The sequence below is a fragment of the Nicotiana tabacum genome, chromosome 6 (assembly GCF_000715075.1).
Source record: "Nicotiana tabacum cultivar K326 chromosome 6, ASM71507v2, whole genome shotgun sequence".
NCBI classification, from domain to species: domain Eukaryota; kingdom Viridiplantae; phylum Streptophyta; class Magnoliopsida; order Solanales; family Solanaceae; genus Nicotiana; species Nicotiana tabacum.
This window is the reverse complement of record NC_134085.1, coordinates 159,834,041-159,848,113: the sequence shown is the minus strand read 5'-3', so window position 1 is coordinate 159,848,113 and position 14,073 is coordinate 159,834,041. Positions and strand designations below refer to the sequence as shown.

At 38.0% G+C, this 14,073-nt stretch overlaps 1 protein-coding gene across 10 annotated transcripts in view; it reads left to right on the top strand.

Annotated features, from left to right (window-relative positions):
* Positions 1 to 397: 397 nt before the first annotated feature.
* LOC107798456 (protein virilizer homolog) overlaps positions 398 to 14,073 on the top strand; it is a 48,606-nt gene continuing 34,930 nt past the window's right edge. For 8 of the 10 annotated variants that reach the window (XM_075255712.1, XM_075255709.1, XM_075255710.1 and 5 more), the window contains exons 1-10: positions 399 to 587; positions 772 to 857; positions 937 to 985; positions 1,220 to 1,286; positions 1,455 to 1,933; positions 2,019 to 2,118; positions 4,103 to 4,236; positions 4,671 to 4,738; positions 4,838 to 5,054; positions 7,010 to 7,117. In XM_075255712.1, coding sequence (XP_075111813.1) covers positions 576 to 587; positions 772 to 857; positions 937 to 985; positions 1,220 to 1,286; positions 1,455 to 1,933; positions 2,019 to 2,118; positions 4,103 to 4,236; positions 4,671 to 4,738; positions 4,838 to 5,054; positions 7,010 to 7,057 — 1,260 coding nt within the window. In that variant the 5' untranslated portion in view covers positions 399 to 575 and the 3' untranslated portion in view covers positions 7,058 to 7,117. Of the gene's footprint in view, positions 588 to 771; positions 858 to 936; positions 986 to 1,219; positions 1,287 to 1,454; positions 1,934 to 2,018; positions 2,119 to 4,102; positions 4,237 to 4,670; positions 4,739 to 4,837; positions 5,055 to 7,009; positions 7,118 to 14,073 lie in introns of all 10 variants that reach the window. The other 2 variants (XM_075255714.1, XM_075255713.1) reach the window with 1 other exon arrangement.

Below are 14,073 nucleotides of genomic sequence, written 5' to 3'. Positions count from 1 at the left end.
CTCACTGGCCCTTTTTCAAACACTTATATCTTTTTATCCGGATGTCGTATGAACGAACTGTTAAGAGCGTTGGAAACTACATTCAAAGACCTTCAATTATATGTCCCAAAAAAACATTATATAGCACACGAAATATATTTCTCAAAAAAATTCAATTACAAGGCAAATCCTTAGCCGGTTTTTCCGCAACATAGATCCGATTTTTCTCAAACTTTATACTTCATATACAAACATCATATATAGTTATATCATGGCTTTAAACTCATTTAAATTATGGTTAACAAGTCTCATATTCATCTTAATTTACTTAACACTTCGGCAAACCTTTCTTATCCTTGTAGAAGGATTTCATACTTTTTGAGTTTACATTAGATAATCCTATAATGATAGTAACGTCTGAAGTACGGGGTGTAACAACATGTACCCTTATGAACATTTATCCTTGAATATTAACTCTCAAAGGCTTGCAAAAAAAAATATGGGACGTAAAATCACTTTATATAATTTCCAAGAGGATCTGCTTACATCAACGGACTTACGGCGTACTTTCACGTGAAGTTGCACTGATCATTGAGATGCATTTGAAGGTAGTGAGTTCTGGTTATTGTTGAAATCAATATGTTCCTTGTTTCTCTGTTCCTCTAAACCCTTCTGCGTTATAGAGACAAGAAAGAAAGCAACGAAACAAATCTTCTCCTCATTCCTCAAAGTTCTTTGTGTTTATATTTTCTCTCCAGTAATCAACTGTATTTCCTCTTGTACATGTCGCAGATTAATGCCATAGACCGTTTAACCACATCAAGTCCAAGCTCTGAAGATTTGTTGTGGGTAGTATGGCAGCTTTGTGGTCTTGCCAGGTAGGAACCTTTTTTTATTTTATGCTGAAGGTTTACAATCTCTCAGCCTTTTGACTAATGCTTTTGGGATGTTCTTCAGATCTGATTGTGGGCGCCAGGCTTTGTTGGCTCTGGTTCATTTCCCAGAGGTAATAGGCTCCTATTCTGCATCAATCTAATAAAGTGGAAATGTTTCAAAAGCTTCATGTGTGAGTTTTACTGGCTAACGCAGTTATTATCGTTAACCTTAATATCCATAGCTTATCATTTAGTGCTTCATTTTGAAACTCTAAAAACAAGTTTTCCCTTGCGTCGAGTGATATGCATTTGCCCATCTCTGGTATTATATTTACATGACCTGGAATTTCTTTTGTCTTGTGTAGGCTCTTTCAGCTTTAATTGCGATACTTCACTCAGTCAGGGAATCGGATCCAGTTGCCCCAAATTGTGGTACTTGAGAACTCCATTTAGCAGCAATTTTCACCTCAAGAAAAAATGGAACTGATGCTACTTTACTTTTTAAAAAAAGGGAAAAACTGGAATTGATGCTACTTTATGCTGATTACATTGAATTTTCAAAGTGTTCACCTCATGTCTATTAACTTCTTGATTTTGTAGGAGCTTCACCCTTGAACCTTACTATCTTTCACTCTACTGCTGAGATTTTTGAGGTCATTGTTTCGGACTCAACTGCGTCTTCTCTGGGGGCTTGGATTGGACATGCTAAAGAACTTCATAGAGTCTTACATTCCTCCTCTCCAGGATCCAGCAAAAAAGATGCTCCTGCAAGACTTTTGGACTGGATTGATGCTAGTGTGGTGTACCACAGGAGTGGAGCAATTGGTCTTTTACGATATACAGCTATCTTAGCTTCTGGAGGAGATGCTCACATGGCCTCAACAAGTCTTTTGGCATCTGATGGTATGGACGTTGATAATGTCATTGGGGATTCTTCCTGTACTGATGGTAATATCATAGAGAATATGCTTGGGAAACGCATCACCGAGAAGGATTTTCCTGGGGTTGTTCTTCGTGACTCATCTGTTGTTCAGCTGACGACAGCATTTCGAATTTTGGCGTTTATTTCCGATAATTCGGTATGACATTATAGGGGTGTCATTCTGATCATATTACATGTCATTAGGAAAAACTCATCCGTAATATTGTTGTTTGTTAGTGAAGGCTGTCACTGCTGCTCTTTATGATGAAGGTGCAGTCATGGTTATCCATGCAGTTTTAATCAACTGCAGGCTCATGCTTGAGAGGTCCTCAAACATATATGGTCAGTTTTTCCAACCATTATGTTTGCTTGAATTATAAGATTCAGCTATACTTCGGCAGCTACATATTGCTTTCCTAACTTCTGACCCCATATTGGATGTAAAAGTTTTCATTACGTACTCTGGACATCACATTCTATCATACACTGAAATTATCCGAAAATACAAAAGAAGAAGAGAATAAAATAAATGTTCGACCATATTTTGTGATATGGAACACTAGTAAAAACCCCAATCAGTAGAGCTTAGGTTTATGATGCACATAATCTGTTTAATGAATTGGTTATGCTTTGGAATGAAGTATCAACTTCTCTTATGAAAGCAGAAGTTTTACATTGTTTAATCAAATCAAGTATTTTGTGCTTTCTTTGTGTTGCTCGGAGTTTTTTCGTGTTAATTTGGTTAAAACATTTGATATACGAACTTCTTTTGGGTAATAGTGGTGTCAAGGTCAATCAGTGTGCAACTCAATTAATTCATTGGGTATATCGGTTTGAGACTTTGAGTGGTTGTGAGATGGAAACTATGGGAGAGAAATATTGACAGAGGGGAGAAAAGGTTTGCAGTGGTTTTAGTTTTTGGTAATCCTACTCTTCATTTCTTTTTTCGGTTGTTTTTCCTTTATTGAAGTGGTCAGGGAGTATGATGGCCAGTTAATTGAAGACTGGTCGATGACCCATCAAGTATCCAAAAGGGAAAATAATGTTGGAAGTGTCTATTGGTGAAGATGCCTTCTTCTTCTACCTTTACCTTCCTCCTTTAAACGCTTGGTAGTTGATCTTACCATGGAACTGGGGAGAGGATTGGTACTCCCTTATGCCAAAAGAAAAAGATAGTGGAACATGTGGATGCACCCGTCTTTCCTGGATATGGTCCATGCTTTGTTGAGAGGGGATGGTGTCCAGTAGAGAATTTAGATCTTTCTTGATTGTCAAAAAAGTATGGACCATTTTTCGGTTTGTGTCTATCATCCTTGCTCCAAGTGTCATATTTATCGTTTTTCCCATCTTCTTAACGCCATTCAATGAATCTACTTAGTTAATAAGAAAAGGTCATATTAATCTTTATCATTCCAATTTTATCTGACGTCTTGAAGGGACAGTAGAAAATATAGATCTTAAATCTATTTTTGGAGTCGCTCCCATTATGCAGTGACACGCGAACAGGGCCAAGCTTCACATGGTCTTAACACAGTGTTTCTGTAGAAAATATTAGATAGCAGTTCCCCTAATTCTCTTCCACTGTGACCAAGAGTCCCAGAAAAACAAAAGAGGAAAACTCATCCAGCTTATTTGTCAGCTCTATTGTTCAAATCATATTAATATGCAAATTATATGCTTTTCTTATTTGATGGTAGTAAATGGGCATGCTTTGGAGCTTCTTTTTCTGACAGATGTCTCTCAGTTTGACCCTAATGCTCTATGGATTTCGTTCTTGGAGAGCCATGTAGGAAGATCAAGCCAGTGTTGTCAAAGGCGCGCTTAAGCCCTAAAGCGAGGCTCAAAACATGTTGAGCGCATCGCCTCGCTTTGCAGGCACTTCAGTGTCGCATCAAGGCTCTAAGGCATACTTTCCTAGCCAATGTGTGTAATCCTGAAAATGCAATACTGAATAATTGATATTTCACTTTATCTTTATTTTTTCTTCAATTTTTTTGTCCATATATTTGTTATTCATGCTTATAATTATTGGTCTTGGACTACATATACATATTTCCAGTTGCGCCTTTTTTCATTAAAGCCCACGCTTTATTTGCGCTTTCCGCTTAAAGCCCCAACAGACCTTAGAGCTTTTTTGCGCTTTTCGCCTTTGATAACACCGGATCAAACTTAGGAAATCCTTTATCATGAATATTTTGCTTTTATTTGATTGTGACATCTATCATCAATTCCCTTCTCTATTTTACTTTCCCTTTTTTCCTGACTTCAGAAAGTATATGTTGTCATACTTTACAAAATTTTCGTGTTTCTATTTTTCCTTGAGCAGATTACCTAGTTGATGAGGGTACAGAATGCAATTCGACTTCGGATTTACTACTGGAACGTAATCGTGAACAGACCCTTCTTGATTTGCTAATTCCCTGTCTGGTGCTGTTGATTAATCTGTTGCAAAAGCTAAAGGTTTGTAGTGACTATTTTAGGGGAGAAAGTACTTGCTGTTATATTTTCAAGTTGCTTCCTCCAGTGCTGGTCTTCAAATGCTTGCGCATCATCTCTTCGGTTCCTCATCGAAACTTGGTCGACCTTCCGAGGGCATTGCTGTATTTATGTCTTCAAACAAGGACATCTCTATCCTTCATAAACTATTAGTGAGGGCTTATATTAGGACATTTTGCTCCTGCCAATTCTAATGCAGAAGTGTTATAGGATGTTTGGAATAATTGCTGTCTATAGTACTGTTAGATCTACTTCTATGAGCAGCATCCCTTTTTCTGCACATTTGTGGTTTGGTGGTTACCTTTTTATAAGCTAGATGATCATTTATCTTTTCCCAAGTTCTGCATTGCACAACATATTCCTGACAGAGGCAAGTTGTTTTCTTACTCAACTTGTAGGAAGCTAAGGAGCAGCATAGGAATACTAAACTAGTAAATGCTCTTCTACAGTTGCACAGAGAAGTGAGGTAAGGAAACGTCTTACACTTTCATCTAAGTTCCAGCAATTCTTTTCACCTAGTTTCTCCTTCTTTCTCTATTTAACTATTTTTATTCCTTTATTGCAGTCCAAAGTTGGCCGCCTGTGCAGCAGATGTATCCTATCCTTACCCCAGTTTTGCACTTGGGTTTCAAGCTGCTTGCCATCTTCTTGTTTCTGCATTAGCATGTTGGCCAGTTTATGGTTGGACCCCTGGCCTTTTTCATTTCCTCCTAGATAGTCTTCATGCAACTTCAGTATTGGCGTTAGGTCCCAAGGAAATCTGTAGTCTGCTTTGCTTATTGGTATGTGATGCTTGATAACTCGGATTCTTGAGCAGCAAGCTTGATATTCATTTTTTTTTCTTCTCTAGATCATATATGTGTTAGGGATATAATATATATGTCCTAGATCCAATATCATATTTGATGATTTGAACATATTTTTTATATATGACATTTGATATTCTTTTATCATAGTTATTATTAATTATTTGATTAACTTGATAATGTCATTGATTAAATTATTGAGATTTGACATTGTGATGGAGATCATGATAATGAGAGTCAAGTTTCTTATAATTTAATCTAAATTTGTTCTTGATCATAGGATTATTAATTTGGACATTGGTAATCTGGTAAGATCAATATTTATGTGATCGTTTTTATTGGATAAAGATTAGTTGATCTCATTAACTAATTCGCATAGATAGATGATGCATATAAAGATATGATTCATTGGATAATTCCTAATGGTTAGAATTACCATAAATTATTAATAGGATATTCTCTTGAAGAATGTGATGTAAGAATTTCCTTTGACCTGAGATCGTCATAGTAATTGACAAGTTATTTATTGTGCTTTGATACTAGACACATATGGCCCTAGGGCAATAGTTGAAAGGATATTGGGTACGGTTAAATACTTGTAGAAATAGTGATTGATCCAAGATGGAATCTGTCAACTCTTGGTAATGAGTTTAAGCTTCATGTTGTCATGAATTATAAACGACCAAACTACGACCTTGGTCAGGGCAATAGAATGAAAGAAGAAATGAGTTTCTTAGGTCATTCAATGGTCGATTATATTTGACATGAACACATGATTGCCTATTTGGATTTGAAAGTTGAACCATATCCTAGGGTGATCCAGAGCTATAAAGACAGAAGGAATTACTACATTATTCTTCTACTGGTTCTTGAGAGTAAATATACTTCATGCTATCCGGTCGTTAAGGAGTGTTGCTAGACGTCACCCTTGATTAGTATGTTGATGTGATCAATTTGCTACTGGTTTAGTAATGAACTTATGGGGGGTCGCACACTAACGAGTGTTCTGATCTTTGCTAAAGGTTTAATTGCTTTATTATTTGGTAATTAAATTAAAGAATTTAATTAGTCAAATAAATTTAGTTATTAGTCCAAATGAAATATTATTATATTCTTTGCTAGCACAGAGGATATAATTAATATTGTGAATAAACTGAAGTTTTCTATTTGGAATAGAAAATTAAATTATATATATGGATTAATATTTAGTTGCATATATAATATGATTAGTTGGTTCTATAATCTAATTTAGAATTGGATTAGAAAATCACATGTGGCTTTCATGAAACCCATTTGAAATGGGATTAAGTTTTCCTACAGGAAAATAATAATCCAATTATGAATTGGATTATCAATTGAAAGTCCATAAGGACTAACCACGCCTGCCGACAATTCTTTTGATTGGAATTGAAATTTATCCTAGGGCAGAAATCCTATTAATATTGTGAATTGGTTTTCACACTCATCATGCATATATGAAAGTGATTGTACCTTTACTATATAAAACAAAATTGTAAAGAAAGAAAAAGGTCCAATTATTATGTGAATTGGTTTTCACACTCATCATGCATATACCTTTACTATATAAGACAAAACTGTAAAGAATGAAAAGGTCCAATTATTATGTGAATTGGCTTTCATACTCATCATGCATATATGGAATGTGATTGTACATCTACTATATATTGTAATGAAAGAAAAAAAATTCAAGACTTGTTAAGACAAGTCTGTCTTTTTGCCCAAACCGTATAGGAAAAAGTTGGCAACTTAGGCGTATAAATATCATACAAAATAAAGTGTTAAGACACTTAATTTTTTTGGAGTGAGACAACAAGAGATATATTTGACAAAGTAATTACTTTCTTTGTCAAGAAGTTGGCTTGAAGTTTTGAGAAAAATTTCAGCACACAATTTATTCAATTTGTTTGCAGGTTTTAATTGATCTAAGAGTTGATAGCAAAGAATCGGTCTCGGTGTGAATACACATAGAGTCTTCGCACAATCGAAGAAAAATTTTGAAACGAGACTTTCTTCACCAGGTATGTCTTAGATCCGATCTTTGACCTGTAAATATATTTTAAACACGAAAAGTTCTTCCTAGGATTGTTATTATCTTCTGTTGCGTGTTACGAACATATATATGCAGTCCTACAGTGGTATCAGAGCCGTGGTTTATTGTGTCTAAAATTTATTTACGAAATATTTAATTATTATATTTGAAGAGTTCAAACCATAATACATGTGTCTTATGCAATAGTCAAATCGTTTGAATGTTGATATTATTTTATTGTGGATAAAATATGCATTCATATAACTATTGAGATAGTTCATAACTTGAATTTGAAATTTTGTATTAGATACAATGGGAGTCTATAATAGGTTACATGATTCTATTGTTAATTTTTTAATTGTTATTAGTTCATGAGATGTAAATTAATAATAATATTCTAGCAACAACAATAACAACAACTCAGTATAATCCCACAAGTGGGGTCTGGGGAGGGTAATATGTACGCAGACCTTACCCCTACCCCGAAGGGTAGAGAGGCTGTTTCCAGGAGACCCTCGGCTCAAAAAAAGCAACAGGAGACGATATATTAGTACCATAAAAATGCATAATAAAATAACAGCTTTATAAGAGATATGAAATACAGAATACGAAATACGAAATAGATGGCTGGTATAGTAAAAACTAGCAGGTAAAGCCCTGCATCAATAGACGACCAATGACATTCTTAGTCTAACTCCTAACTGGCTAGTCTCACTCTATTGTGCTGTAGAAATATTCACAACTTTCCCCTAACCTACAACCTTAATGCTCGACCTCCATAATTCCTTGTCAAGGGCCATGTCCTCAGTAATCCTAAGTCGCGCCATGTCCTGTCTGATCACCTCTACCCAATACTTCTTAGGTCGCCCTCTACCTCTCCGCGTGCCCACTACAACCAGTCGCTCACACCTCCTCACCGGTGCATCAGTGCTTCTCCTCTGAATGTGCCCGAACCATTTGAGTCTTACTTCCCGCATCTTGTCCTCCATGGGGGCCACGCCCACCTTCTCTCGAATATCTTCATTCCTAATCTTATCCATCCTTGTATTCCCGCACATCCACCTCAACATCCTCATCTCTGCTACTTTCATCTTCTGGATGTGTGAGTTCTTTATGGGCCAACATTCAGTTCCATATAACATGGCAAGCCTAACCACTGCTCTATAAAACTTACCTTTTAGTAACGGTGGCACTTTCTTGTCACATAAGACTCCTGATGCTAACCTCCACTTCATCCACCCCACCCCTATACGGTGTGTGACATCCTCGTCAATCTCCCTGATCCCCTGAATAACCGATCCAAGGTACTTGAAACTACCCCTCTTGGGAATGACTTGAGAGTCAAGCCTCACTTCAACTCCCGCTTTCGTCGGCTCAACCCCAAATTTTCACTCGAGGTATTCCGTCTTCGTCCTGCTCAACTTGAAACCTTTAGACTCAAGAGCATGTCTCCAAATCTCAAGCCTCTCGTTGATGCCGCCTCGTGTCTCGTCAATTAGAAAAATATCATCAGCAAATAGCATGCACCATGGCACCTCCCCTTGAATATGATGAGTCAGTGCATCCATCACCAGGGCAAATAGGAATGGGCTGAGCGCAGACCCTTGATGCAACCCCGTAATAACTGGAAAGTGTTTAGAGTCGCCTTCTACTGTCCTAACCCGAGTCTTAGCTCCAACATACATGTCTTTAATCACCTTAATATAGTCAACCGGGACTCCTTTATCCTCTAAGCATCTTCATAAGACCTCTCTAGGAACCCTATCGTACGCTTTCTCCAGATCAATAAACACCATATGGAGATCCTTCTTCCTATCCCTGTACTGTTCCACCATCCTCCTAATAAGGTGGATAGCTTCTGTTTTAGATCGCCTTGGCATGAACCTGAACTGGTTGTCTGAAATAGACACTGTCCTTCGCACTCTCATTTCTACCACTCTCTCCCAAACTTTCATGGTATGACTTAGTAATTTGATGCCCCTATAGTTGTTATAGCTCTGGACATCACCCTTGCTCTTATACAACAGAACCATTGTACTCCACCTCCACTCTTCAGGCATCCTATTAGACTTGAATATAACACTAAACAATCCAGTAAGCCATTCCAAGCCTGCTCTACCCACACACCTCTACAGTTCATTCGTCTGGCCCGGTAGCTCTGCCCCTTCTCATCTTACGCATTGCCTCCATGACTTCATCGATCTCAATGTCCCTACAATTACTTAATTCATGGTGACTGTCGGCATTCTTCAATTCCCCAAGTATAATATCCTAATCCCCTTCTTCACTTAGAAGTTTATGACAGTAGGTCTGCCACCTCCCTTTAATCTGGTCATCTCCCATCAAAACTTTGCCGTCATGATCTTTTATGCACCTCACTTGGTCCAGATCCCGAGTTGTCCTCTCTCTTGCCTTAGCGAGTCGGAATAACTTCTTCTCCCCACCTTTGTTCCTTAGTTCCTCATACAGACGAGCAAAAGCTGTCGTCTTAGCCTCCGTCACTTCCATCTTCGTCTCCTTCCTAGCTACCGTATACCTTTCACTGTTCTCTCTCTTCTCCTCCTTGTCAGTGCTCCCTACTAACCGCAGGTAAGCCGTCTTCTTTGCTTCCACTTTACCTTGGACAACTGCATTCCACCACCAATTTCCTTTGTGGCCACCATTGTGGCCCATAGATATCCCTAACACCTCTCTCGCCGCCTTTCTTATGCAGTCCACCGTCGTCGACCACATTGTGTTTGCGTCTCCACTACTTCTCCAAGCTCCCATTTCCGATAACCTTCCTTCCAACTCCTTAACTTTATCCTTAGTTAAGGCGCCCCACCTAATCCTGAGGCGTCCTTATACTGACCTCTTCTTCCTCCTTATCCTAATACAAATGTCCATCACCAAAAGCCTATGCTGCATTGAGAGGGTCTCACCTGGGATAACCTTGCAGTCCTCGCATAACCTTCTGTCGCATCTCCTGAGGAGGAGATAGTCAATCTGAGTCTTCGCCACTGAACTTTGGTAAGTAACCAAATGTTCATCCTGCTTCGTAAAACTCGAGTTCGCAATGACTAGATCGAAAGCCTTGGCAAAGTCCAACAGCGAAATGCCCCCTCCGTTCCGCTCCCCGAAACCAAAACCGCCATGCACCTCAGTGTACCCACCTGCAGATGACCCAATATGATCATTGAAATCCCCTCCTATGAATAACCTCTCAGAAGGCGGTATACTACGAACAATCTCATCCAACCCCTCCCAAAAGCGCCTCTTAATATCCTCATCCAAGCCTGCTTGCGGTGCGTACGCGCTAACGACATTTAAAGTACCCTCACCCACCACCAACTTAATAGTCATTAGTCTATCATTCACCCGCCTGACCTCTACCACGGACTCTCTAAGATGGCTATCTACCAGGATACCCACTCCATTCTTACCCCTCAGGACACCAAAGTACCACAACTTATACCCATCCAAGTTTTTCGCCCTCGATCCGACCCACCTAGTCTCCTGGACACACGTTATATTAATCTTCCTCTTTTGAAGGATTTTCGCCAACTCTATGGATTTACTTGTTAGTGAACCTATGTTCCATGACCCGATTCTCAACCTATAGGCTCCCTTGCCCCCTCTACCTCCCCTGCTACCCGTCCCACCCCCTAACCCCAACCCCACACTCTGCCCCACCCGAGGACATGCCCTTATTCTATCATCCCCGACTGCAGCCACTACACCTACAACAATCTAGAGAAGACTCGCTAGTGCACAACAAATCAAACTAGAAGGAAACAAGTGGTAACTAGTATCCTAGTTGGAAGGTTTAACTATTGTGAAGTAAAGTATCAGTAATTTAGCTAACACCAAAAGGGAAATAGTAAAACAGGAGGTACCAACTCCCGATAACAAAACCTGTGGCTGATTTGCTGTACCCAATGTAGTTGTACGCTCACGCACCACTTCCTATCGCCCTTTGCTGACACTCGCCCAGGTTGCTCTCCTTCGCCAGTGCTCGTATGCCCAACTTGTCTCCAATACTTCGAGAATTCCTAAAAACACAGAAAATACCATTACCCAAAAACCAGAAGAAGCTATCACCGCTACCACTGGTATAGCCCCAACAATATAAAATGTACAAAGAAAGGAGAAGAAGAAAACGAGAATATAAGGGGGTGGGGGCAGATTTGGGACGCAAAAGGAGTGGGGCAAGAAGACCCGATACAGTCAGTTAAAAAACAATATGTACTCCTTTAGATATGTCTACTTGAATATACAGAGAAGACTGCTGAGAAGCACTTGAAAATTGGAGAAGAAATCGCAGATAATCGGCAAACAACCACACTTGGGATCGTTTTCACTAGATTGGAAGCCACCCACACTGATTCAACTCCAAAATCTAACTAAATATGACTGAAAAATCACCTAAACTAATTTATCATAAATTTCTACACTATAACCCTAAGATTTCTATGTAAATCGAAAGAAAATCTTAGGGAAAATGGGGGAAATAGTGAGAGGATTTGAGGGAGTTCGATCTCTCTCGATCTGAGAAATTTCTATACTAGGTTTCTCTATTTCTACACTAGGTTTCTCTTTAATGAAAGAGAAATGGGAACTCACTAGGTTGAAAATTTCTATGTTTCTCTCTTTCTACACTAGGTTGAAAATTTCTACGTTTCTACACTAGGTTTCTCTTTAATGAAAGAGAAATGGAAAGAGAGAGTGTGAGTGTGTATGTGTGTCGCTGGTGGAAAGGGAACTCACCGGAGAAGTCGCCGACGGTGCTGGGATAGCTGGAAGAGGGCAACGACTTGAGCGAACTGGAAGAGATTTCGAGGAAGAGTTTAACAGTTACTGACCTTTTTGCGGGCAGTGAACTAGGGTGTGCCGTTATCGGATTCTAACCTCGAACTTGTTGTACTTAGGTAGTTGTTTTATGTGATAAACATGTTAGAGGATGTTGAATTTCATTTTTATGTCATGTGATTGTTCATTACATAATTTTGAATTATTTATTACATGTGATGTAAATTAATTTAGGACTAAGCATGTAGACAACCTGAACTAAATTCACATACTATAAAAGATTTGATCTTCATGTTATTAAAAATTATTTTAGTAACAATTCCCTCTTACTAAAATTTGAGTTCTTAAATAATAAAATATAAGATATTTTATTATAGAGCTATCCATCAAGGTAAATAATTTTACTTATTTCTTGTTTATAAGGAGCGGCCTGACTACCAGGAGACTTATAGTTCGAGAATATGTTAAAATTATTTATTGCATTAGATGTATGGATTGAAAGAATTATTCAATTTTACACTAGACGCCTGGACTACCCGGAGGAGTATAAAATTTAATAAGTTCTTTGGTGTCATGATGGTTGAACTCAACTATACCAATAGGATCGACCTGACTACCAGGGGACTATTTGACATAGAGCTATTTAAGGAAAATTGTATGGGGATACAATTGGTAAGAGTACCTACCTTTAAAATATATATGAGAAACGACTTGACTTCCAAGGGGCTCATACATATTGTTAAAGGATTTCTTTACTCCACTAACAGAAATAAAGATTTCGTAAATTATAATGAGGGCAAATAGTTTAAAATAATTAGTGGAAAAATCATATAGATAAAAGTCCATGTCTTTATGATATATGCAAATATGTTCTTATATTATTGCCTTTTATTTTCTATATTTTAGATTTCTCAATATGTCTGTTATATCACTGCGCGAAATACTTGAGACCAACAAGTTGGTAGGACCAAACTTTGATGACTGGTATAGAAAATTTGAGAATTGTTCTCATGCATGAAAAGCTTATTCATGTGATCGATAAGCTTGCCAAGGAAGTCCCAGATGAGAATGATGATGATGCCACCAAGATTTATCAGAAATACTTGGAAGAATGTCTTACTACCAAATGCATCATTCTTGCTTCTATGAATTCTGAACTACAGAGGAAACATCACGATATGGATCTAACTGTAATCATTGAACATCTTAAGAAGATGTTTGGTACACAAAGCAGGACAGCTAGATACCAGCTATCTAAGGCTTTAGTTGGATCCAAATTGACTGGAAACTCTCCAGTTGGACCCTATGTCAATCGTATGATTGATCTTATTGAAGAACTTGAGAAGTTGGGGTGCAAACTGGGTAAAGAGCTTTCTCAAGATTTAATCTTACAGTCACTATCAGAATCCTTTTCACAATTTGTTGTTAATTTCAATATAAATAAAATGGATTGTGATCTTCATGAGATGCTCAACATGCTGATTGATTATGAGAATCAACTTGCATCTGAGAAGAAGAAAGGAACCGTTATGTTGGTTGGAAACTCTTCTAAGAAGAAGGGTAAGAGTAAAATTAAACCCAAGAAGAAACCTATTGCGCCTAAGGGTGGTGTGACCAAACCCAAAGGCAAAAGAGGCAAAGGTAACCAATCTGACGTTGAGTGTTTCCACTGTAAGAAGATAGGACATTGGAAGAGAAACTGCCCGAAGTATCTTGCAACTCTAAATGATAAGAAACAAGGTAAGACTCAACGGAAAAATGATTTCAAAGTTTCTTTAACTACTACTGATGTTTCATTGTGGGTATTAGATACTACCAGTGGCTATAACATCTGCAATATGTTGCAGGGGTTTCGAATAAGTAGAAGGTTGAAGAAATGAGAAATTAATCTACAAGTTGGAAATGGTGCAAAAGTTGTGGCTATAGCTGTAGGATCAATTTTTTTAATAATGCCTACGGGCAAAGTACTTATGTTGGATGATTGTTATTACGTTCCTAAATTTGTTTCGAACATAATTTCAGCTTCTATGTTAGATAAACGTGGTTTTCACATAAATATAGGCAATGGTATTTGCTCTATTTATTATGGTGATAATTTATATGTGAATGGCTATCTCCAACATGATGTTTATATCTTACCTAATGTGAATTCTAATT